Source organism: Filicampus tigris, chromosome 12, assembly GCF_054856515.1.
Source record: "Filicampus tigris isolate MCC_2025a chromosome 12, RoL_Ftig_1.0, whole genome shotgun sequence".
NCBI classification, from domain to species: domain Eukaryota; kingdom Metazoa; phylum Chordata; class Actinopteri; order Syngnathiformes; family Syngnathidae; genus Filicampus; species Filicampus tigris.
The window spans coordinates 11,523,070-11,550,744 of record NC_141228.1 but is presented as its reverse complement, the minus strand read 5'-3'; the positions used below and the strand labels follow the sequence as shown (position 1 = coordinate 11,550,744).

The 27,675-nt window shown below is 40.1% G+C and overlaps 1 protein-coding gene across 4 annotated transcripts in view; it reads left to right on the top strand.

The window, feature by feature from the left end:
• The window catches only part of pex5la (peroxisomal biogenesis factor 5-like a), an 85,307-nt gene that overhangs the window by 17,424 nt on the left and 40,208 nt on the right, over positions 1-27,675 (top strand). For 2 of the 4 annotated variants that reach the window (XM_086048023.1, XM_086048022.1), the window contains exons 1-2: positions 15,577-15,713; positions 22,979-23,083. The exons of 1 other annotated variant lie outside the window; for it this stretch is intronic. In XM_086048023.1, coding sequence (XP_085904149.1) covers positions 15,603-15,713; positions 22,979-23,083 — 216 coding nt within the window. In that variant the 5' untranslated portion in view covers positions 15,577-15,602. Of the gene's footprint in view, positions 1-15,576; positions 15,714-22,978; positions 23,084-27,675 lie in introns of those variants that run through there. One more of the 4 variants, XM_086048024.1, reaches the window with a different exon arrangement.

Here is a 27,675-nt window from a genome sequence, read left to right as displayed (position 1 = left end):
TGGATAGGTAATGGTTTAACTAACATTTTAACATTGTTAAAATAATCTTTAAAATTGTCTACGAACACCTACGATGACACCTGATTGGCTCATTGAAGAATGTTGAGAGGCTTGACCCGCTTGACCCTGGCAGGCGAGTCTCGTCACATTAAAACGATGCACAGCCCTCTTTGCAGTGTACATTCCGTATTCATATTTTATTGAGCAGCCAAGGCAGAGAAGACTTTCCCTTCCGATGACTATTGCATAATTAAGCAATGTCGCACAAGGAGTGATGATGTACAGTACGTCACAACATCCAGTGTGATATTGCTATCTATGCAACAGTTCTACAAACTCCATTTAATAGTTATAGTTTTAAAAGTAGTTTTTACCAATCCACACTAATGTTAGGTAACCGCTGACTGTTTATCTGAACATTAAAAATGTCAAACAATTCCTCTAAGAAAATTGTTGCTCATCTATTAAATGACATGGATGGCAGACTTGCTTATGTTAATGTATAACATAGTTAAGTTCCCATCTGCAACTCATAAATGCATAATGTAAGTCAAATGAGCAACATGTTCCATTTCCACAAACCCCCATTCAATGTTACATCGCGTCATTCTCATTGTCGAAATGCAAATGAGGAAAGCTCCATACTTTGACTTGAGAGATAATGCATTGTATCCCAAATTTTATGGCTATCAGCTCCAACTTCAATCACTACAAGTGGGACTAAAATATTCTCCAAACATTTCCATGATTGTATTGCAAGCCTCTCAATATATTTTTTTTTTGCCGCCTGAAGTTTTCAAAAGGCATCCAGTCGCAGGCTTGCAGCGCTGAGAGATGCTAATAAACGAAGCTAGATGACGTGACTGTGTGCGCCTTGCAAAGCTCCTTGTGTAATCAGCACCACCACTCGCATCTAATCATGTATGAGGGGCACCCATGACACACACACATACAGGCACCGTCAACACACTGTGGATGATCAGTGCAGAAATTGCCCTTTGATGGCTCCTCAGTATGGAGATTTATTCTGAAAATGAGACACTGGCGTGTGCACCGCGTGTGGGTCGAGTGACCGGGCGTGAGAAAACGGTCATGCTGAATTTCATTCACACCGATGAACGTTTGACGTTTGATGGGTTGCTCACATGCCGTTCAGTATGTTCTGCTGAATGAAGTGCAACGTCGCACAGATCCCACCAGACCCACAAGTTCAATTTTGCAGCACTAACCTTACGACAAATACATCACATTCGAAAAGATCTGCTATGAACGTCTGTCTAGTTTTGCAACTTTGCAACATTGCAACTTAGGAACGTTGAAAAATGAGGATTCCTCAGTGGATATGAGACTCCATTCAAAAAACAAGACAGCAAGTTGGACTTGATTAAATCTTAATGACAAGAGATTAGATGAATGTGATGTTAATGGGAGTAGCGGTGGTGTGCGGATTGGTGAGTGCTTTATCTTCGAACGAAACACCACAGGTCTTTAGAGGAATTCGGTGCAATAACAGGAAAGAGCTGGCTGGCGTCAATGTCTCTCATTGCAGAGTCATGGTATCTCATCAAAGCTGTTGTAGTGATGTTTGGTTTAGTGGGAGCTGTCCTATCAGCACATCATTCTCTCTCAGATAAATGGCTTGGACAGCCTAACCCATTGCCAGTTGGGAATGATTACATAGAAGAGTTATTGAGTTCAAAGCAACAGTTAGGAATAGACTGGAACTCCTTCAAGTTATTACTTATTACTTATTAATTATAATAATAATGACTCCGAAAAAAAGGGTGGTTTGCGCCATTCAGGGCGTGAACATAGCCACCTCCATTTGCACTTGGCTGGTATAGCAACAGACAATGTGATGAGCGGATGATATCCTCTTGATTTCATCTATCTATCTATCCCTACCCCCAATCATTACCCCCCTGCCCCTAGATGCATGCCGGCAAGTGTCATGATTTAAAAACTATAATAATGATATAATAGTAGTAATGCATTCAAAGAATTGATTTCTACAACTATTCGGAGGCTTTGACACCCACTGTTGACATATTCACGAATGAAATACGAGGGCATCAACTCACATGTCCATCTGCCTGTCTGATTAAATTCACCAAAATCAAATTAGATCACCTGCGCCACTATTTAGACATGGTCCAAGCAGGTGTAAATTTAGACCAACTATCTGCCGGCAAATTCCTCTTCTTATGCTCTATGTTCTGGAAAGGTGCGCCACTCAGGCCGTAGGTCAAATCGTCATGCAAGTCATTACATAAGACTTAAAGGCCCAATGTGCAGAATTTAGTGCCATCTAGTGGTGAACCAATAGAATGCAACGACCCAAGCTCGAAGCATTTTGAAGCACATGCCCTACGGTGCTTCAGAGAGACCACACGTCGCAAGCCTACCGGCAATTTCTTCAGCAGAGGTACAAGCAAAATGTTGTCACAAACGACTTGAAGTAATCCCTCAAGTGACAAAGTAAGTGCATTGAATTTGTTACACATGCTGTAGTCATGATGTGGGGCAACTACGTTTGCTAAGTTTGTCTCCTTTGGGTACCCGTGGCAGAAAGAGGGCGGCGAGACATGACAGCCTCCTATGGGCGAGGCGCGCCCTATTTAATATAATTAGAGATTACTTCACCATATAAAAAATCTCCATTGATGTGAAAGAACATATTTTTTTGCAGACTATTGAAATTAATTGTGGGTTTTCAAAATGAATGAACTTTAAAAAATCGAAACATTCTACCCACTGTGTCGCTTTAAGTATGAAAATAACATGCGGTGAGTGCTTGTCTTGTGTGAAAGGAGCCTGTGATGGCAAAGACAAAAAAATACCGCATAGTGATGCCCATCAAACCGGATATGGACGTCTTTCTTACATAGAAAGGTAGTAAGGTGATAAGCTGACATCAAAACTAAAATATATAGGAATAGACTCACTTCACAGACACACGCATTCATCTCCCTATTTACTTTATCTACTGTGTTATATTATCCAACAATTGTGTTTGTTTCGTCAAACGTGACCACTGTAATTGTACTTGGGTGCAGACCAAATGAACTTTCTATCTCAAACAAATGCTCTTTGCACGTGGTTGAGCTGTCACGGAAAAGCAATGTGACATTGATCAGGCACCACTGACAAATGAGAATCACGTTCAACTCTAAACGACAATGCATGACGTGACTACAGGTGGTCGTGTCTTCGCTTAGAACGTTATCTGTTTGCAGCACGTCTTGTTTTCACCACATAAAGGCAGATACTTTGCCTGAGACATGCACTTGAACATGTATTGGTGTGATGTATATATTTTTTAATCTTAACTTTACTTTATTCATCTACAAAGGGCCATTTTTGCTTGATGTTGCCATTATGGCACACCCTGACCAAAAACAGAACTATGTCCTAAACTCTGTAGCGACTATCCTGTTCAGCGTAACGGGGCACTGGAGCCTATCGCAGCTTACTTAGGAGCGAAAGGCAGACTACGTCCTGGACTGCTCAATCACAGAGAGAGACAATCATTAGCACTCACATTCTCACCATCTCTGAGAGTGAAAAAATCCACGATGAAAGTCAGGCAATTGAGCCACAAAATCATTAGTGACTAATTTCATCCAAAACTATAAACACAGATGCATAACCAGATGCACAATCAAACACATACTGAATTAAAGCATAAAATAGTTCAAAAGAACAGCTGGGCTATGTGTCCCCGAGTTGGTTTGATGAAAATCTATAAAGCACTTTCCAGGTCTGCGGTATAATTCAGTTCAAACATACAATGATTTCAGTCCCTACACCAAATGCGCAAATCTGCATGTGTCCCTTTTTCACAAAAATGCACACAAAGATAGAGCGGTGCATATGCATCCCTTTCATCAGATGTAAAGCAGCACGGCTGCATCATCCGCTTTTATCGTCACGAACCGCCCTGATTGACAAGCCTATCTTTAGCCATGCATTGACTTCCACACTGTTGTGGGTAAACAGGCAAAACAGAGATGCAACCAAATGTGAACCATATCATAGAAAAAAAACAAGGTTTGCGCTCAGCTATTACACAGGAAAAGGATGACAGAAAATAGTAGTTGCATGACACATTGGGATGAGAACTGTTGATGAAGCCTGCATCTGCTGTAATAACATTTCAAAGATATGTGCATAGAGATGCTACTGTATATGAAAGTTCTCTAGACTGACTGTGGACATGCACATTCACATCATTTCTTGCTTTACAAGATCATGTGTGAGAAAATGCATTTGTCAGCATATTTATGGCACGTGAGGTTTGCGTGGATCAGCTAAGACACTCGATTTGACTGGTTCGGCAGAGCACGGCCAGTAAAAGCTTTTAAAACATCAGCAAGCACAAAAGATTTGCTAAGTGCATGATTGCTTCATAATGGTCCCCCGGGGGAGTGACGCTGTAAAGTATGCCGTTTTTTTCAGGATTTTGACACCTTGGAACTTTTGCTGAACAAATATATTTTTGACAAACGGTATTCATCTCAGTTGTGCCAGCGAATAGATTCGGAATACCTGACCCTTCACTCTTATACCTTGCCACTATTTCATTCAATTCAAACTCACACATTGTTTTCATCAACCAGTCCTATCAGTGTAATGAAGTGGATTCTTTTTACTTCAAGGATAAGTCAGTACTTCTACTTTTATCAGAATATTTCTTACACAAGTATCTGTACTTCTACTTCGAGTGTGAGTACCTTTGCCTCAACCTCTGTCTTGTATAGAATAAGCAATAGAAAGTAAAGCTTGTCTGAATTTATAAAAAGTTATGAAATCAACGGGGCTGTAAACGTGTCAAAGTGCTTGTGTTCCGACAGAAGGCTGGCAATCTGTTGCTTACTTGGACCTGTCTGTGTACTGGAAGTCCAAAAATATTCCTGGCGCTATCTCATTGATAGCAGAATCCATTTTAGTTGCGACCGGGCCAGAGAGCATGATGTGTTTTTGCGACAAACTGTCGTTAATTTGAGTGCATTTTCTTGAAGTCTACCATGTGATCATCTTGCAAATCCTTTCAGTTGATTTTTGAAACCAACAATATTTTGGGGAAAAACACGAAAGTCAGAATGTAATATTAATTTTGCATTAACTGTAGTCCATCCTTTAACAACTACCGTGCATCGAACACAATCACAGTGTATGAGGCAATTGTTCGACTTCCAACCTCCTATTTATCAGCAACATTAGAAACTAATGGAAATGACATTAATCATTTACATTTTATATTTTAATTCGACTTATTATACCTTTATTGGTGGTTGGAGCAATGTTTAATGCAACATTCCATCGTTCTTATTAGCCAAACGGTATGAAAATGAAGTATCCCCTTCCATCCATCCATTATCTATCCCGCTTGTCCTCACAAGGGTCGCGGGCGTGCTGGAGCCTATCCCAGCTGTCTTTGGGCGGTAGGCGGGGGACACCCCAAATTGGTTGGCAGCCAATCGCAGGGCACACAAAGACAAACAACCACTCGCACTCACAATCACACATAGGGGTAATTTAGAGTGTCCAATCATGCATGTTTTTGGAATGTGGGAGGAAACCGGAGTACCCGAAGAAAACCCACGCAGGCACGGGGAGAACATGCAAACTCCACACAGGGAGGCCGGAGCCGGGATCGAACCCACGACCTCTGAACCGTGAGGCGGACCTGCTAACCAGTCAACTACCGTCCCGCCTGAAGTATCCACTGTACTATAATAAATTTTTAACAGTCCTTGTTTATGCTGCTACTTCTTTTTGGAATATGTCTCACAAAAAAAACAAAAAAAAAATCACATATATCTAAATAAAAAAGCAAAACACATGACACATGCACGTTAGTCAGTCCTTGAATGCTGGCTGACCAGAGCTTTCATGAGGCATGCAGCAGTCTTTACTTACGATGACAGTTTGACCTCCCGCCAAATTCCATGGTAATTGCTTTTGCCAAAACTGTCACACCCTCTGGTCTTTTTGCGACATGTAAATGAATTGGGAGAGAGTGTTAATTTCCTCTCCCAGCATGGGAGAGGATCCTCAAACAATAAGCCCTCCCTAGCAGCCCATCTCGTTAGGCCTGCGGTGGCCACGATGAGCCTCAGCAAAGGACTGGTGAACAAGAGGCAGGCTGGGACCACAGCACGGAGGAGGAATTGAGTGTCAAGGCTCTCTAAAAGAGGCAGTGAGCATGGCTTTAATTAAGGTGGGCAAGTGGAACATCATTTCAGGAGACCTACACTTGACCTAGGATTTGTAATGCATGGCTTAAAAAAAACAAAATGAAAAAAAACGAATAAACCACTATGGTGTTTTAACAGTTTTTCTAACATGACAATTAAACACTGTGCCCAAAATATATTATTAGGGTGCGTTGTACAGGATATTGTCTATTGTTTTTGTTTTTTTCTACTTAGAAATTATATCATGAGAAATTGAGACAACCACACCACATTGAACAGGTCAGTTGGAATAGCTATAGGTAGAAACAAGCTACAAAAAGCTGTTAATGCTGCACAAAAGTGAGAAAAAGCGGCTAAATCATCTTAAAATGTCTTACATCCACAAGTGATGCAAAAATTAAAAATTTTAGCTAAGCTGACCTTCAGGGCTGACTACCTTCTGCACCGAAGCATTACAGTGATTCATTTTTAACAAAATGTCTTACTCACATGTATTTAATTGAACTATTTTCATTCTATATTGCCTAAAAGATATCCAGACACTCAACCTTGAGGCAACATAATGCTCCCGTAGAGTGAGCGAAGTGTCTGAGCTTTACAACACAGTTGAACGTTCAAGAGAGGTTCTCAGGCTATTTTTCAATACTTTAAATTGAGTGATGTTGACGTGGGGACAAGCCAATGGAATCCATTTGTGAAACAATAATAAATTGTCCATATGTGGACATACAAGGTTTCTGCCCATCAGCGGCCACAAACAGTACCCAGTAGTTGCTGCTTTTGTCAATGGGAAAGTTGAAAGCTTACGAAAAAATGCCTCCCGCAGAAATGCAGTTTGATTAAAACTGCGTTAAAACCGGCAAAACGTGTTTCACAGTACCAACAGACTTGTCAGATTTTGCCATTTTGAGATCTCAATGGTTTGTCTTGAAAATGTGTAGGTTTGGCAAGCCTAAGGCATCTTGATTTTTTTTTTTCCTATAAATGACACACTCTCAACCAAACAGTTCTTCCCTGATGGATTTGTTCACTATTTTTTAGTAAGAACCCAGGAGACTGATATGTAGTTACTTCTGATAAACTATTATGACGGATCATCTTAACCAAAATGCCATTGGCTAAAGAGGCAATAATCTAGCATGTACTGGTTAGACTCACTCTGAGGCTTGTTCATAGTGACTTGACAACACTCTTCTTCATCCTGCTCCTGTTTCTCCCTCCCGGTAGTCTCTATGCCTGCTACTGATGCTTCCAAAGCTTTTAATTGGTCAGAGTCACCCAAGGAAAAAAAGTCCTCTTGGGCTGGTGTCTGGGAACCTGATTACTTGGTGTGCATGTGTGTGTGGCATTGAAGTCATCGGTTGCATAAGGAACCACTGAAATAAAGCATGTATTGCTATCAATGATAATCTGTCATTAAATGCTTATCCGAGTGTATTCAAGCTCCAGGGTAATTTATGTCTTACAATAGTAGATGTCCATCTATATAAAGCAAGGCCGCGTGAAAAAAACTAAACAAAAATCACACTGACAGCATTTTTTTGACTCGTGGTTGGCTACAAAACTCCATCACTATTCCCTCCCTCCCTCTGTCATGCCATAAATAGCTCAGAATCTATTTTAGTACCACAGGAACACTTGAGACCGAACAAACGAAAAACCGGAGTGAATTTTTAGGTACGTATCCAAGTGATAAAAGGCACGTTTTCTGCTTGAAGTCATCCAAAATATCGCTTTGAGACTCACTCCCAGCTCCGAAGTTGCATAATAAGGTCTGGTCTTTTAAATGGTTAGTGCTGTCCACTTCTCAGTTATACTCCCCGGGGGCACACTGTGGCTAATGTCTTCGTAATTGAAAGGAGGCTAGATCCGCATCCCTTGGTGCGAGAGGGTGATTAAATCAAAACGAAAGGAGTAACGCACGAAGAGCAAGAACACTCTCATTTGCCAGGGCTGCTTACCGAGCACAATGATAAAGTCATCTGGAGAAGACGACGGCCTCCTGTATGGAGGACAGCAGCAGGAAGCTGCGAGCGAGAAAGGAAAGTGAGAATGTAATGCCGTTTTCAGAGCAAGTCGCTAGTAATCAGGTTACACTGGCCTCGTGCTCAGAAGAGATCTTCTTGCTTTTGCTGCCATCCCTCATCATTAGCGGCTGCAGGCCAAGCTGCGAGCAACACAGCTATAGTGTAAGTAATGACTCTGGCTGGCTGCAAGAGGGCCTTTGTGTCCTTGCTTGCCAGTTTTCCTTAATGGGAAGGTAATGGGCAAAGAGGAAATTGGCCACGGGAGCCAGGAGATGACTTTTGTTCTGTCAAGAGGTGACAAGTTAGCAAAGAGGAAGGTCGCTGAAGTGGAAGCCGAGAGAGAATTCTGCCTCGGTGTTAGGTGCCATCCTCCATTACCTTTCTTGACTTGCAAGGCCATCATGGTCTCTCCTATAAGCTCACTTAAAGTCACTCCAACTGAACAAGTGTGTGTGAAAGGAAGATAGAAATTTGGCTTGCGCACAGTAGGTCAGTGGGGAAAATGAAACAAGATGTCACACCTAAAAATCTCCGCCTTACAGTGGATCCTCACTTCAAACAATTAGGAGTCTAACCAAAATATCTCATGAGACTTCCATATAGTGAGCATCTGAAGGATTAATGCCACGTGGGTTTAATTTTTTTTTTCCATCAGTGCTGGTGCAAACATGTAACACCTGTCTCATGTGGCTATGGTATTTATGCTTTTATTAATGGGGTGGTAGTACTATGAGTGGGGTCCTGGTACAACGGAATAAATTAACTTAGTAAACAGGAGATACAATAAAAGAATAATTCCATAACTGTGTGGTAAATTTGAAATTTCGGTGCCTCCCCTTATCAAGAAAAATGTAATTACATTACCTTTTTATCCTACTAAAGAATAATTAAAGTAACTTCATAATCAATGTACCATAGAAGAAAAACACACAAGTCAGAAAATGTAAATACAAACAGTATGAACCTGTAGTAAAATAAGAATATTAAACACAAATAATGAATGAAAAACATTTCAGTGTTCCACACATTAAACTCAAATAGTCCTTTCTCAAAGAAATTACATCTCAGTTTTTCATTGCACGCCAGATGTTGCTCGGTGCGTTGTGACCTTACAAAAAAAAAAAAGTCCCTTCACTTGCAGAGCAAGCAAAAATAAATTAGCACATGCACTGTTTTGAATGGTACTCACGAGTCTTCAGTTCAAGGTAGATGGTGATGTTTAATGGGTGGCGAGAGTTAAAACCACTTCCACGCACTCGTTAACAAACAGAGTCGCCAAACCCCAAAGGATAGGCTTGAGAGCTGACAAGCTAGTTCACGAGACGACTTTATATCCACACAGCAGAAAGTTGGTGAGGGTCCAAAGAGAGCTTCCTTGGTCCACTGTGCATCAAAAGTCTCTCTTACGTTTTAAAACCAGTTTAAATCTCCATATTTTACATGCAAAAAGGAAAATAAAAGGCTAGCGTTAGCATGCTACATCGCTAACCGCGATTAACATTTACAGTTTCCACACTAAACATTCCGTTTGAACAGGATAAAAATTATACATGAGGTACTCACGTTACAACTGCTTACAAACAGTCTAAAACGAACAGCAGACTCTGCGTCCGACAAACTTGATATGCACAAATAAGTTTTTATCTTAGAGCAGGTCAAAAGTCAACGGCTGCTTAAAACATTTTAACTACACTGCATATGTAATAAGAATATTTATTTTAATAACTACATACATTTTTTAATCATCTGAGACTATGTCAGAAATTTTAGACTGGGCCACACATAGAGCCCAGATTGGAACTCAATGCAAAAATGTGTCTGCTATATGGTATGGGTAATATAATTTAGTCCTCCGAAAAACAAGCATCTCGGCTTTGATATTGAACATTCCACATGCCATTTTTAGACATTAATTTTGAAACATTACAGGGTTGCTATATTCTTTACAGTGTCACTGTTAATAGTAAGGGAACCTCATAAAAGACTATATTAGCATCTTTTAATCTGCCTTGCTAAGGGTCAACTACATAAATTTGGAATCGAAGAGGCCATGAAGAAGTGTTTCCCCATTAAAAATGTGTCCACTTTGATTAAACTGGAGCTGAAGGGTTTAATATCAGATTTAATTGGCTTCCGCTTCCCTTATAATTCATCCCTTGAATTATTTACAAATCCCTGAAAGCAACAATACCTGACATAATCACTGTCATGATGAAGAAATATTAACATGATCACCCTGCCTCCGCAGGTGAGCTGCGGTTTAATTTTCTTTTAGAGCACAGTTTTATTTGCTAAATTGACATTCATTGACAAACTGAGCAATGTAAGACTTTCTGAGTGTTGATTTATGACAGACGGTTGACACATATTTCTTTTTTTTTCTTTCTTTTCGGTTGTTCAGTACTTGAAGCTGCAGCTATGGTGGCCTGGGAAAGTGGAATAATACTGAACAACACAGTCCACAGTCCTACATGTCCATATGGTCTCACTATACTATGACTGGTCTTTTCACTCTCCGTAGATGCAATCATTGGGCAGGCTTGCATGAGTCATTATAGGAGCACCCCTAATTAGTGTGTTCATCGGCGGTAGTTAGGTTATTTGAAGTGGTTACGGGAACAACAAGTTAAAAAGAAAGATGTAAACGTCTGATTATTCCAATACACTTGCTGCTAAACACACGTCATCTAATGCCGCATGTTTACAAGTTTACCTTGAATTAAACACTGCGCTTTTTCACTGCTCCAATTCTATTTGAACTAGAAAAGACCAGGAAAATGAGCAGGCAAAACAAGGCTATCATTTGGTCAGATGTTATCTAATAGCGCAGAAGTCTCAAGAGGCTGCATACAGCTTGAGAGGAAGCGAGGTGAGAGGAGAGGCTGTTGAAAGAGCAGCACGCACCGCATAGCGCATCGTGCGACCCTTTGAGAGGCTACAAGAGCGTGTTAACGCTCGCCTCCTATATGTCAATAGCATGTCACGAACGCGGGCCTGGAGACAAATGAAATGCAACTCAGACATGCAAATTAAAGCCATATGGACTCACAGCTTTTTCTCCGACTGTAATTGAAAGCATGATGTATGTGTCTGACAGCGATTGCCCATCAAGACTGCCCATCAATGGTGACAAAATGCATATTTAGCCGACTGGTTGAATCAGTTTCATTTCTCCATGCGCACTCCGCATGAGGCCAGACACGTTGATTTTGGAACCTGGAATACACAAGACGCAAAAATACATGGTCATAATTAGAAATAAATTATGCACTGCAAACTGCGCAAGTAAGCATAGGGGAAACATCAGCAAAATCCTACCAAATATAACAACCTCATTAATGAAAAACTCATTACCCAAAAGCTATCTACAGGAGTAACACAAGCGGGAGGGGCCAACACTGTGTTTAACACTGTGGGCTACATTCTACACTGATGTCAACACTTCCTATCAGTAGTCCACCAATTGTTTTAAGCCACTGGATATACTATCCGGTGCATCCATATTCATGAGTGAAACCTGCATCAACTGGTGTAGGATACCAGTTGCCCCAGAAGGCGAGTGTGTGTTCGTGTGTGCAGTGCAAGTTGAAACTGACATGCTTTTTACATGCTCTGTGATCCCATATTAATGTTTAATGAGAAGCGGCTGGTGCTTTGCATTCCGATGTATGTCTTGGCCATGTACTGTGATTCCATACACAACATTCCCATCAAGCTTAAAAGGTTTCTTATACGTTTTATTAAGATTGTCATGATTGTCTTTTAATGTCTTTTACGATGGTGCCGACTTATGAAGATTTGAGATTTTGAATGGCGCGCAATTAATACAAATATGCAACATATTTTTCAGACTATAAATCGCTCCGGCGTATAAGCCCCCTTTTTTATGGAAAATTAATTTACAAAAACCAAGACCTAGAGCAGTAGAGCTCTGACTCACATCCAAAATCCCTGTTCCCTAATTGTGGATGCGTTCGGAAATATGGTCCAAGCATGCGCTGCTTCACTCCGACCTTTGAGCATTGCTCAAATGTGCCGTTCGGTATAGGCTGCATTCAGAATTTAATAGGATTGGAGAGTGCTCTGCCTCTCCGAACACACACACACTCTCTCACAGTGGTGTTAGGATGTCAGAGTGAATTTACGAATGGACCCAACATGCATGAAAAAGTTGTTCTTTTTAGTTTAAAATGGATTACCTTAACTAGAATCCCACGTCACATTGTGGCCAAAGGGAGAATCCAGGTCGGTTACTACGCCTTATGGTGCTGTAAATCTTTGTTATGGCGCATGGAAGCCGCATGCTAACCTAGCGATACGTCACAAATGTGTTGCCATGAAGAGTACTTCTTGTGCTTCCATTTTTTCTTCTGCTTTCTTGTGGCAGTTGGCAAACACTTTAGGTCCATTGTCACAAGTCACACCTGAGTAAAAGTCGCAGGACCAGCCAAACTATGGAAAGAAGTGCGACATAACAGAACTTCATCGTAAACCAAGGACCCCCAATTTGCAAAAAATGTAAAACGTCATAGAAACGTTATACATTGGACAAGGACGGACTCATTACACTTTGCTCTAGATCCAAAGGGGGAAACAGAACGGTTTTTTTTAAATCCTTTAGATTTTGTTTATGTACCTTTTCATCTAGTTTATTGGTTAGCTATCAAGCTAGTTAGCAAGTTATGCATTAACTACACAATTGATTTCCACATCACCTTCGATAAATGTGGTAGGCTACACGTGTCAAGAACGATTTCATTACATTTTAATTTCAGATCCAAAAAGTAGAAAAACATGTGGATGTGATCTGAGTTTGCTATTCCTTAGTAAGGTAGTTTGCCTGTTAGTTAGTGAACAAATTAGTTAGTAAGCAAGATTACACAAAAACTGAAAACATCGGGTCCTCAGGGATTGTGCAGCAGCAATTTTATGGGATGTTCAGTTTTTCATTTGATTGTTTTATATGTATTACTGCAAAGTGATTTTCTACAGGTTTTATATTCATTTTGAATTTACTGCTGCATTAATGTAGGTTAGTGACAGACTATGAATTTATGTACAATTTTGGTAAATAACGCAACTCTGTATTTTAACCAAGCACACTGGATACTGAAAACGCAACTTTTCCGCTTTCTGTATTGTTTAAATGACCCCTGAGTGACATGCAAGATGTTCTTGCCAACGTCGACTGTGGCAACAGTGCTAGCAAACAGCTGCCCAGCAAGATGCCGCTATGAACCCAAAGCAGGCTTGTGGCTGTTTGGCCATTTGGTTTGGCACGCCCTGGGAATCGTAGGGCTTTTTTTTCTGATATCGGTTTGTACGTATTTGCTCAGCTGGCCCACAGAACAGCAGCCTGAACCACAAGGGTTCTTTCGTCGCCATCTACCCAATTCACAAACTGTTCTGGAGCACTGTGCTGAAATAAGGCCCACAGGAAATTGTGTGTGTAATTTTTTCCCCTCCTAAATCTAATAGGGGACAATTAGAGCTTGTGTAGTGGATGCAATTGCGCTTGATTATGCTTCGATTAATGAATGCGTGCTCAATGTAAAGATAAGCGGCATAAGCCCTACGTTGTAAAAATATGTTTTGGGGGAGATAATAGTTTTTCTTTCCCATCAAGCCAGACCGCTGCTGTCTCCAGAGACCGGGAGTCGAATGTACTATTGTCATATTAATGTTTACTTGAACAGTATACGGTGCAGTACATTTTTGGATGGTCTCCTTTGTCCTTTTGCTTTCAATTCAAGACTCCATGTCTTTTTCTCCTGTGTTCAATTTAGGCTATGTAACTGTATGTAAGAGTTGCACCCACAATAATGATGTGAACGTTTTTAAGAGAATGTTTCCTTCAGTCTCGTATCTCTGACACTTTAAGACCAGTGTGGTTCCTGTTCATATTTTGAAATGTGGAAATGAGCCATACAAGTCAGTCACTTTTGCTTGAGGCATTGCACCTCATTGCATAATACACACGTAGTAAGAAACAGCACTTTGAAGACCTCATAGATAGCAAAAGAGAAAGTCTGATTGCCATTATTTTGTTTTAATGAACCAAGTATCACCATCCCAAGGGGTTTCACATTGTTTAATTATTGCTTCCATGAAACACAGTTTGGGTTAATAGCACAGAATGAACCGATAATGTATGCAAGTAAAGATAACAAAGCATTACACCAGGGGTATGCATTCGTAAATTTAGCATCCTAGCTACAAAGAGAAAAATAGCTTAAGCGTATAAAGGGCCAACCCCCCTCCCCCAAAAATGTGACAAATGGGTAAGCGAAATCTAAAAACATATTTGCCATGCATCTCCCCCCTCCTGAAATGATGCCAGTGCCCAAAAATGTCATTAGCATATTAAAAAAACAAAACAACAATAACATCTCAAATACTGTATCACTGAAACCTTTTTTGCAAACCAGGTGTTTGTTTGAGTACGACTAGAAAGCTCCCTGACAGGCAAACACCCTGGTCACTTGAAGATAAGTACAGTGCTGTGGTCCAAGCAATTTATGGGTGGAATGATTCACTTGAATATAAAACCCCAACCCCCTAAAAAGCAAAAAATAATTAAATTTAAAACATTAAAGCCGATTAGTTTTTATCTATGGATTTATAAACGTGACATCCTCGTCAAGCTCACTGCTGTGACTGTCATTTCATTTATTTTTAATTGATGAGTCACTGGTACATCCTTCATGACTAGCGAGTCGACTGCTCGCCTTTCAAAAAGGCAATACGTAATATTTTAGATAAATTTGATTTATATTCATTATTCAAATTACAATTACTAGATGGTGTAAACAACCTAATTTTAATCCACTAAAAACAATAGAACACTCTAAACGTAAGGATGAAAGAGGAGGGGTAATACTGTATGCATCGCCGTGCTCATGTGACTCACACATCTTCATTTTACAACAGTAACTGTCTTACAAGTATAACACGAATCGACCATGTTAATGGATAACTAGAATAACTAGGGGTTCGATGATTAGAGAGTTTTTCCAGTCAATGTGATGAAGTGATGAAGGTGGAGTTGAAGTTGATTAATCGGTGACATCATTGCTATTTTTTCGACACAGTACCGCGGCCCCCAACCTTTTCTGTGACTCGGATTAAAAGTACAGCTCACCATTAGGCAGAATGTAGTAATTAGAGAATGAGCTTGCATGTTTTGCTTCAACAAGCTGATTTGAGTATAGACTTGCAAAGTTTACAAGTGCCGATGCTACAGTCTACATTTTTGGTCAGCTATTTCCACACGCGTGTGGCATAAATCGGCCATATATGATGTCAGTGATGTAAAGCGACACAAATGTCACTCTCAGTGATGTGATTTTGGTGGATGTTGTAGAATATAACTTGCATGCTGAGCAAAGTTCTCTTTAGCACACAGTTGTTGGACATATTTGACGATGAAAAGCTTCACTTTGCGCCACTGTCCTCGTTACTCTCTGCCTGTCCTGTGGTTCCACTGGTAAGAATGTTTTAAGACTAGTGCTGATTGGATTAGCGGAAGCTAGCAAGCGTGTCGCCTTGTTGACATTTCACTGATTGACAGAGCGTTATAGTCCTGCAGCGGCAGAAGACGGACTAGTAGAAATTGTTCTGTAAATTGGCTGATTGGATGATGAATTCCCCAAAACACTTGATAAAATTTGGAGTGCTAAAGTCGACTAATGGGTTCAAGCCGTAACACACTGTGGTAGCTACAATGAAGTTGCCGCATGTTGCTCACTAGTATTTGGGCCGAAGTCCAAAACAATGTTTTGGATGTTGGAACTTCAACATCACTTAAAGAAGAAATCAACCCAAACATACTTTTTTTTCAAGAATATGTTCTATGCAGGCCCACTAGTTGAAACAACAGAGAAACTTTCCAAATACGTCTGTTTATTTTACTCATTTGCTAGATTGTGCATTTAATATTATCGTTACGCGACGCCGACAACTTGACATGCGTTAAGAGTCAGTCATAGATGGATGTAACGGAGAGAATCTAGTCACTTTTCAAAATAAGATGTTTTCCAACCTCTGTACTTTTTTTTTTTTCTTTCTTTCATCTGTGCGCGTGCCGCGGCCCGGTCCAAGGTGGCCCGGTACCGATCCGCGGCCCGGTGATTGGGGACCCATGGTTTAACTCATAGTGGAGAAACACAATATTAATCAGAATGCTTTGTGGGGCAGCATAGGACATATTCTTAAAAAAAATGTTTGGGTTGACTTCTACTTTAAGGGCATTTTTGCATTATCGGGATATTTTATTAACATTAACATCAGGTTAGTATGTAAATCAATGCATGGGGGAGTCGATTTAATAGAAGACCGACTTTTCCGCCACCTCGGAAGTCTCTAATTAGTTCAGTGGCCTGAGTTGCACTTCTATTACAGATTAAATAAAATTCAAAAGGAACTGATTAGGGAAGAACATTGAATGAATCCACCGTGCTGTGAGCTACGCTTGTATTTATGTGCACAGATGGAATGATCACAATGAAACGCTACAACAGTAACAATGAAATCAGGTCATTTGTGCTTTAAGTACAAAAGAATGTTGCGTCATGAGAAAAACAGGTGGGCTCATGAATAATGTGAGCTTTTTCTCAGGCTGCCAAAGTATTGTATTCAGTCAGCATGAGCTTGTATGAAGTTGTAGCCAGCGCAGGCCAGATGCAGATGCTTAGTTTTAGTGAGCAATTACAGCAGGCTGGTATGACACATGATTGGTGTTTGCCATGATTGGCAAAGAAATCACTTGTCTTTGTCGCCAGCCGCCTTCAAAGCTCGTCTCAGCACGGGCCAACCCTTTGTGACAGTGATGAATGAGCAGTGCCGCAAACGCAGCAAATTCTCATTATATTATTCCTCAACACCAGGTCAGGGTGTAATTTCCACTCCCACATTACGCGGGCCACCAAGATTCTCCATTCATTAGAAGACGCGATCCCCGTCAAGTTCATGAAAGGCAATAAATAGTGGCAAGAAATGTCACACTGAGGAAGAAAAACATCTCATTAGTGGTTTCAGTGGAAATCAAATGACTGCAATAAAATTAACACAACATTTATAAATATCAGCAAGGCTTATCCTGAAGCCCTGCTGGAAGTCAATTATTGGCTGTAATACTGTATAGGACTCACACAGTGAGAGTGTGTGTGTAATTGGAAACACTCTCGCCGTAATGTGTGACTGTGAGTACCACTCTTCTAGCCTTCTGTCTGTTGGGATAAGAAGAATTTTTATTTGCCATGTTAGACCCGCATGGAATGTATCTTTTGCTCACTCTTGTGCCCTCGTAAAAATACACTATACCAGTACAGTGTATACGCAAATACAGAGAGTCAAATCAATTTCAGGTGGGCAAATAATCGGAGTGACAGAGCCACAAAAGTTTTGTCAGCCTCAAATGATTAACTTTGTTTGCTATTTCTTTGGCTTTTTTCGTGACACGCATTCCCAAGGTCTGTTCAGAGAGGAAGAAAATGTGTGAAGATTTTTTAGGCTTAATAGAAAAAATTCCAGGCAGTGAAGTCGACTGCTACTAATTGCCTCTAGTTTTAGTTGCTAGGTAGCGAGCCGCTGGCTGACCGCTATATGCACTTTTAAACAGCGCATTTAAGGATTTATTTTCAGACCTTAATTTTGGGAAATCTCTTTCTAAGACTTTTTAAGTTTGCGCGGAAATCCTGATTATTACATTAATGCTTCAGTTCTTTTAATACTTATTAAAAAAACACATTAAATTAAATTAAAGCATGTGAGCAGTAGAGCCAAGAGAAACACATTGGGAACACTTTCATGGAACAAATTAGACATTTACAAGTTGTAAATATCATTGGATGTGATAACCGTGCTGGCTCGAACCACCCACCATTGGTGTATATAAATGGGATGCTGTCGCATTCAAAGAATTTAGAATGGGGGGGGAGTCATTGCACAGCATGAGTGCGTGCATGTAATTTAAAAATATGACTGTAGATGTTGGTCACGAAAATTAGTATGAACAAATGTTTCTCTTATGCTTCATCTGATGCCGGCATAATGCAGAGTGCGCGTTTTGATGCCTCTCCCTGTATTCCTGTTAGACCTCTCGGCCGTCACCTTTCTGCAGTCACTCTTGGTTTCAGAGAGTGAGGTCACAAACAGTGGCAGGCAAGCCTCTGCACAGATGGGACATTGATCACAGGGACGCAGACAAGGAAATATATAAATACTGCATATACACAGCGAGCGGACAACTGCAGCTGCGTCTGTGGCTCGCAGAGGTTGCATGAATAAATCACGATGAAACTTCATCTTCTGTGCTGCGAGTAGCTCAAGAGGACCGTCAAATTGGTGCTGTTGTTGAATCCATCTTATGTATTTATTTATTTATCTATTTATTATGTAATCAAAGACAGCTGTCTTAAGTAAAGCCTCGCCTTTCACAACAGCACTTAGAAATAGTCATCCATGCCTTCGCTCCATCCTGCCTTGATAATGCACTTCATTTTGGAGTCAGCCAGCCACATTTTTATTCTTTGGCTTTCGACTCATTATGAGACATGGCCTTGTTTTAGTGTTTTACTGTGTTTATTATGTTATGCTCTTAATCTATTGTTTTAACTGTCTTTGTTTATCTGTCTGTTTTTTACTTTATGTACAGCACATTGTATGGAGCAATGCTGTTTTTAAAGTGCTTTATGAATAAAGTTGAGTTAAATGAGTTGAGTTAAAAAAATGTTCTCAAATGATGATTCAATTAAAATGCATTGCGCATAAAAGTTAAATAAATATGGTACCTTTAATAAATGTTTGAAAACAAAATTCTTCAAATGTATTGAAGCTAAAAGTTAAATACAACTGAATTGTACTCAGGCAGAGATTCCTTTGCGTACCACTAGAGGGAGCCAACATACCTTACTTTGAGAATGACTGTTTTGAACTACACAGACAATACATCACTCACGTATTAGAGACAACAATGTAAATGCTTGCATTGTAAATGAGAATGCTTGGTTGATTTTTCCTGGTTATGTCACATGTTACTAGGCAGAGTTCAAAGACCTTAATCTAACTGCCGCATAGACCAAACAAATGTATTATGCCAGCCTTGTCCTCTAGAGGCAGATGGCATCATGCCCCTGGAGAGAGACATTCACATGTAAGTAAATGACACCAAAAGCAGCACTACATGGATTAGTACCTTTATACATCTTCACAAATCACTACTCTATTGACTGTAAACTGTTTATAGGTCTGAATATGAATGTGAATGTATGTATCTCATTTCTGGGCCTATTTCAGCTGGGATAAGCACCTTTCACCCACCACCCTATAAGGACAAATGCTATAGAAAAAGGATGGATGGATGGACTACTATGTATTGACCCCAAAAATAGATGGCAATGTTAAATATGCATTATTATTTCAACACAAAGGCCCAAGGCAATCTTGTTGATACTTTATGCAAAAACAAAGTTGTCTCCGTCTGTTATTTCGTTTTTAAAGGGAGTGAGGGAAGAAGTGAAAGTAATACACCAGGGACAAAGATTTCAGCCCTTCGTGATGAAGCCCAAACTAATCCCTTCTCACTGGATAAGCTTGCATCCACCATGGGGCCACCTCAGGTTATTGTAAAGGTCATAAAAACACCACAACAGGCTCAGTGAAAGTTTGCAGTCAAATTGACTGCATGCCTGGCAGTGACATACTGAAACTGTATAGCATTCAGCTTTATTTGATCAGCCATCCAGGCAAGTTCAGCTAAAAGCTGTTGTTGTCAAATGCCAGCCACAGAAGATCCAAATTCGAATAATTACAGACTCTGACTCAAGTTAACAGGAATGGAACTAAAACAGGAAGCACAGCCTACCAATCTAACCAGGAAAACCAGGAAACATTGCATAATAGGCTCCACACTTCACCCACATGACTACTGGAAATCATTGCGGACTAGCATGACACCGAAACATTTGGTGGCACTAAACAAAAAGTATAGTAATATCTTGACTTACAAGTCAACTCACAATTATTTCCAAATTACAAGCTGTCGCTTGATTGCTTTTTGATTTTTGTGCCCAGCCAAAATTTGACCAATGAGCAAGATTCAAATGCGTTGTCGCTTGAGTAAAGCAGAAAAAAAAATCGAGAAATGAAGATATGTTCTGCGGTCGCGTGTTGTCGGAGAGCCACAGTCACGAATGAACTTTTAAGTTATTTTGAACGACACAAACGGTCAAACACAAATAATACTTAATATAATAATACAACACTCGCAAGGAGCTGCTGCAGGACACGACTCAGGCCCAGAGACGCTAACCCAACTCTAGCTCCTAAAGACACCCATTAGGCCACACCCCTTCGGGACACACAGTCAACATACACATTTTTAAATACTACAGATATAAGTTCACAACAGTTGAACACACCGCACAGGTCTACTACATCTTTCCCACTGTATCTTTTATGGTGTTTGCTCCTAACTTCAAGGCATTTCTCTTTTAGCATAACATTTTGGTAGGTAGAGATTATGTTTACACTGGGAGAGCCCAGAGGAGCATTAAATGGACATCATGCCACATAAAAGGAGAAACTTTTTTTAGGGTTACAATTAATGATGCCATCCAAACTTTAGACAAGACTATGAAACACTAGAACGATTGGATCAGTCCCAGCTTCTGAAGAAACAATCTATATTGTTGGAGCCATTATCTCTGAAGGGAGTTACGCGTTTTTTGTAATACTCATTATATTATTGTCTGTAGAAATAAAAAAGTATTTTGGTTGTTATAATTGAAGTAAATGATTATGGAAGTTGTACATTTGTTGTAGTTTTTGTTTAGTATGCCCCTCACTGACATTCTGCATTATTTCAAGCTTGAAACATCAGTGTAGTTTATGTTATCACCGCATCCAACTATTCATCATCCATAATAACCTGGTTCCTGACCTCCTCGCCTGAGCCAAGCGAATGGTGGGTGAATGCACTGAAGCTCTGCTGAAACCTGTACAGGCCTTTGAATCACGAACATTGGAATCTTGGGGGAAAAAAATGGCACAAATACATACAGTGTATCCGACAAGTCGACATCAGGCTAATACGTTTTTTTATTTGTTTGTTTTTGTTGTTGTTTGTTTATTTACTTATTTATTTATTTTTAAGGATGATGTACATTTAGAAGCCAGTAGGCTTTCCTGCTGAAGGACAGTTAAAATAGAGGCTTTGTCCTCGTCTGGTGAGCAAAGTTAATGGCCTGTGGAGATCTGAGTCTCCAGTGAACATCTGTGAGTCTACCTGCTACAGTGCCAATAGAGGCAGCCCCTGGCTGTTGGCAAATTCAAAGTCAAGCAGTAACTGATGTACTGTGATCAAAAAAGTTGAGGTGAAAATTGCAGTAAATAAGCAGCCCAAATCAATTTCACCTCTTACACTTGAAACTTCTACAGTTATGCAAGGTGGCCTTGGCAACTATCACATTTAACTCAATGAAGACTGCGCCTTCACAATAGGCTGAAGAAGGTGTAGCATTGGCACATTTTGACGTGAAGGTCATTTAAAATGCACATTACGCTGAAACCTTGAAATTGAAATAGTCTGTTTCCAAATACAGTGGTGCCTTGAGAAACTAGTTTAATTCGCCCCGTGACCACACATATATCAAATGATCTTTCCCCATTGAAATGAATGGAAATGCCATGAGTCGCTTCCTAGACTCCTTAGTTCCCCCTGAATCTAACATCTAACAATAGTCTTCTAAGTTTGTGAAAACAAACTTTCTGTTTACATCTTCAACTTGCAAAAAAAAGTAGAAAAGAAAAAGTTGGGCTGTGATTGGCTACTTTCACACACATTTCCGCCACGTCTAATTGTTCGGTGATGCTCACAGCTGGTCACCGTAACATCACAATTCTCGAACATGTAATCACCGAGTCCTATTTATTTTGCCTTTTGGAAGGTAATCGGTAATCAGAGTGTGGGGTATTTTGGGGTTAATGTAAATAGTCGTAGTATTTTATTATTATTTTTTTTTCACATCTGTGTAGGTGTGAATGTAAGTAATTGGCGCCGTCCAGTAGTTGGGACCACTGCCCCAATGCACATCACAATTCGATATTTTCTTCCATTTTTACTTCCCGTTGGTCTAATGTTGATGCGTACATCATTTTTATCATGACTTAATTATGAATCAGCTACTCTTCTTTAAGAATTGTGATTTGTTACTGTACTGTACTCATTAGCGGAAGATCTTGTTTGTCGAGGCAATATTTCGTGTCTGAAAATTTGAGTTAATACAACATCTAATACAAGTCCGAAGTGAGCAATCCAAATAAGCTGTTTGCTCTTCACTGCACTGCTTTCCTCGGGTATGAAGCGTCACTGGCTAATCAGATGTGTAAACATGGAGGCTTATCATCATATTGAGTGGTTGGCAACATTACGCATGCACCACAAAGCCATACTGAAGCCAAGCAATGTCATCTGTCAATACAAAATCAGTTATCTCCATGTGATAACCCGCCATCATAGTGGTGTTAAGTACTGCTTTGGATGATCACGCTTGTTATCACAGTCTCAAGTCAACACACCATACAGTGAATTTTCATCGCCATAGTCTTGTGGATGTCTTGTTACCATAGAGAGACTCACACGCTGTAGTATTTCCATCATCATAAGATAAAGTCTTGTATGTAAGACGCCCTGGATGAGGGCGATGCATTGAACTGTCCTGACACAAGTCATTGTTGATTTCACTGTTGTAGGGCAAAGACTCTAGGGCTGCAGATAAGACTGTTGCCATGGTCCTGAAGGAGATACCAAGTAAGGCGTCATCAGAAGGGAAGCCCCTCCTCACGGTGACTACCAAGGTGGGCAGAACCATTTCAGAACACCCGCTGCCTCCAAGTGAATTATCCTCCTGTGTCGGTTGTACAGATGCAATAACAAACTGACTCACTGTTGCATACATAGAAGCAGTCATTTGCAGCTGCTGATGAGGTAGGGCGGGAATTAAATATAGAGAATCATTTCTAAAAGTGCAGTATTGATACACCAATGGTTAACAACCATGGATGTTTACCGGGATGTTTTTTTTTCCTGGCGACATTAAACATTCATTTTCACAATAAATTACTGCTTGTTTGCACCTAGCAAATGGTACAGTATACAGTATTGGCTGTCTTTTCACTGTTACAAAAGATCGTTCGGTGAAATTGTTGATGGCTGATGTGAGGATTTAAAGCCGATAGCGTAAGCGGGTGCCTTTTCTGATGTGTGTGTATATATTATGGGCAGACTTGCATGTTTTGCAAGTGACCGTGCTACTGATATACTTTATGTACTTTATTTTGAGTAAAATATTTCCACACCCTTGAGGCACCGCTACTAGTTGCTGTGTGAACCCGTCACCTGTTGATTTCACTGAGGTTTGTGTTGTAAGTACCCATACAAGCTATAACCATCATTCCGGAGCGGTAAAGTCAAAGCATCAACTAGTTGACGAGTCAGTTCAACCCCCACCATGTACATGTCATAGCGTGTGTCTTAAAACAGTGATGTATCTTGTTTGCAGATTTTCCAGAATTTTCCCAAATTGTGTTTATTGTTCATAAAGTTTTCTTAGTGAAGAAGTAGTCAAACCAAATATATATTCATTGAAAAATTCAGATTGGTATTCAGATCTTCTTAGTGTGCTTAATTAAACAAACTGTAGTTTGAATGCGCCAAGTTGATACAGCACTCATGTAATTATTATTATTTTTTTTTCATTATTATTTTAATTATTATTATTAACATTAATCCATGCCTTCGTCTCGGCTGCATTACTGTAATGCACTTTATTTTGGAGTCAGCCAGGCCTCCCTCAAGCATCTCCAGTTGGTCCAAAATGCCGCTGTTTGCGGTCTAACTGGTGCTCGTAAGAGGGAGCACATAACTCCAATTCTGGCCTCCCATCACCGGCTCCCTGTGCACTTTAGAGTTCATTTTGAGATTATTTTTATTTGTTTTCAAATATTGAAATCAGGGGACTTCAATGATGTTCCTCGAGGGCCGCTGTACTGACTGTTTTCCTCTCTCTCCCTGCTGCAGCACACCTGATTGAAATGATCAGGATCATTATCTTGCTTCTGCAGACCTTGCTCATTATCTGATCATTTGAATCAGGTGTGCTGCAGCAGGGAGAAATTGAAAACAGGCAGGACAGCAGCCCTTGAGGAACAGGGTTGTAGACCCCTGCTTGAAATGGTCTCGCCCCACCTTTCCTCTGTGAGCTCCTACACCACTACATACCTGCTTGGTGCCTCAGGTCAGCGAACCAGGCGCTACTGAAGGTACAGAGGATTAAGTAGAGGCTCAGAGGCGAGCGAGCCTTTTCCTTTGCCGATCCCTCTTTAGAATGACCTCCCACTAAACATTAGGCAAGCCCCCTCTCTGTCCATTTTTGAAACCAGCCTTAAAACACATTTGTAATCTATGACTTTTGACTCAGTCCGCTGATAGTGTAGTGGTACACACGCCTGAGTTGTGTGCGGGCAGCGTGGGATCGATTCCCGCTCAGTGACAGTGTCTATGTGTGCCCTGCGACTGGCTGGCGACCAGTTCGGGGTGTAGTCTGCCTTCGCCCATTGACGGCTGGGATAGGCTCCAGCAACTCCCCGCGACCCTATATAGGATAAGCGGTTTGGAAGATGACATGACATGACTTTTGACTCAGCATGATACTCGGTATTGTTGTAGTGTTTTGTGTTGTTTCCTTTTATTAATTGATTGTTTTAACTGTCTTTATTGTCGTATGACTATTTTTTACAGCACTTTGTATGAAGCAATGACTGTTTCAAAGTGCTCTATAAATGGTTGGGTTGAGAATTAACTGGAAAATAAACCATCTATGTACAGTATAGAACAGGGCTGACATGGCTCAGGTGGTAGAGTAGGTCGTCTTCAAACCCAATCGTTGTGGGTTCGAACCTCAACCCTTGTGACCATGTCAAAGTGTCCTTGAGTAAGATACTGAACCCCATTTGCTCCTAATGCTGCGCCATCAGTAGGTAAAATGAGGAGGCAGTGTTAAAGCACTTTGAGTACCTCGAAGGAATAATAATAATTTATTCAAATTTGTAGCACGCTTGTTAGCGTTTTACGATTCAGTGACAAATTCAGTGGTGATGCACAAAGCAGTCATATGAGATTTGGAGATGTGAATATATGTGTGTGAGTGTGCATGTTTTTTATCAGTGATAATATATATTTTGTCACTGATAGGCAGTGAAATGCCACACTGTAAGCACTCTCCTCAGTTTTACTGATAATGACTTCCGATAGCCCTGGAAGATATTTTAACATGATGCAATCCATTCAGACATATGAGAAATTCCCCACTCGTAATTGAGAACGATGATCATCCATGTGTTTAAAGCAACTTCTACCTTTAGAACAATATCGACATTGTAGCTATTCTAAAATACTTCTATCCTTCAGCAACAATGCTGAGCCATATGTTAATCTTTTTCCCTCAAGTAGAACCATTATCTTGGTTGTGTGACACCTTATCAAATGAGACGTTGCACTAGGAAATCAATTGACTATAAAGCATGCTGCAGGTTAGTGAATCAGACAGAAATACAAGATGGCATTAAGGAGCACACGCATTTTTTAAGGAAAGCAATCAGGGAGAGAAGCAGCAGGACGCAATGAGCTCAGTCAGTACATATGTATGTGTGTGGCATTTGGAAAGAGTTTTTGACGCGCCGCTCATACGGTGTTAAAAGGTAATGAGGAGGTTTATCAGACTTGATTAGCAAGATGAAATATGTGTTGACCCCGTAGGTAATCCCTCCTGGAAACATGCTCAGAAGATAAATATTGATCTGAAGGACTGCAGCGTTCTGTCTCATGTTGTGTGGCAATTTTGTTCAAGATGTCTAAATTTAGTGCAGTAAAGTTCCAAATATAAGCCACAACGTTTTCTCTGTGATTAAGAGCTGTGATTTAACAATTTCATGCACCGCTACTTACCTCACTTTGATTTGAGGGAGAGCTGAGGACTGAGCCAACTGCTGTTATTATTATTTTTTATTTTTCCTAAACTGAAAACCTTGAACGCAATGAATGACAAAACATCCCGCACAGTGTCAAATTCAAGTAGAAACAGTCGCCGTTAAAATTTGAGTTGCACTGTTACTGATATGATATCATTGGACTAAAAGTGTATTTTGAAAATGAGAAGTGCATTTTTATATTTGCAAAGTTAATTAAAGAAGGCTTATGAAAGGTTCTGTCTTCGGTAAAATGGTCTTTCAATTTTGCGCTTTTCTACCGTCTAAATTATTATTAAATAATAATAATAATGTAATAATTATTATTATTACATTATTATTATTCATATAGTATTTCTAATGAGAATTTACAGTCGAAAAGTTAGTAATTTAGCAAAATACTGGAACAACCTGAGTAGTTAAAGTGTGAATGTCCCAAGTGAGCTCACCAATTTGTTCAGAATGATTTGGTCGAACAATGTGGAAAGGTAAATCATTATTAAATCACAATTTGAGCAAAACCTTTTAAAGAAAACAAGTCTCTTTCCATATACCGTGCAGTGTAATGTCGTTGGTTAGTTTCCCATACATGCTAAAGGAAGCATTTGTTTCAAGATAGTATTGTGTGTCAGAGAGCAGTTGGTTAATAATTTAAGCTTGAACCAAGTGAAACACGAAAAAACAATTAGATTTTTTTTCTTCTTAGCCTGGCGATGCAAAAAAACCTCAGCATTTTAACCTTCTTTAAAAGGTATTCAAAACGCACAATAGGAATGCATGCTGCATCCACTGATTTTTTTTCCAAATGTCTGAAAAACAAATGATGATGGTCAAATTCTTCAGAGGTTTAGGTGTCTATAAGGGGCAACGTGTCCTGGCTTGATGTGACTTAGCAAATGACAGAGGCTAAGTTACAGGCTGCCGCTCCTCACGCCACATGTCAAGTCAAGTCAAGTCTATTTCTAAAGCGCATTACTGCGTAGATCTCACTGGATTTTACTGAGTCAGAGGTGAGATCCTCGGACACAACCTCCCAGAAAGCCTTCGCTTGTATGAGAGAAAAAAAGCACACAGGTCATTATATTTGGCAACAAGGTTATATAAACGATCTCACTCCCATGAGTAAAAATGTGACATTCCAACCTTTATAAGTCTTTACACCTCACAAAAACTGTCAGTGTGCCAAGAAAGGTGTCAAGCACAAAATAAGTTCAGCCACTAATGTAAAGCATAACATACACATTGCATCCAAACATTTGATCACAAGTGACAAGCATATGTTAGCTCATCGACAAACCACATTCTTCCTACTCCTTGTTCTTAAATAGCACACACAAATGGCTATCAAGGAATTGGGAATTGAACCAAAAGAAAAAAAGAATTAAAATAGGTAGCACAATATAACCAGTGACAAAGTTAAACTT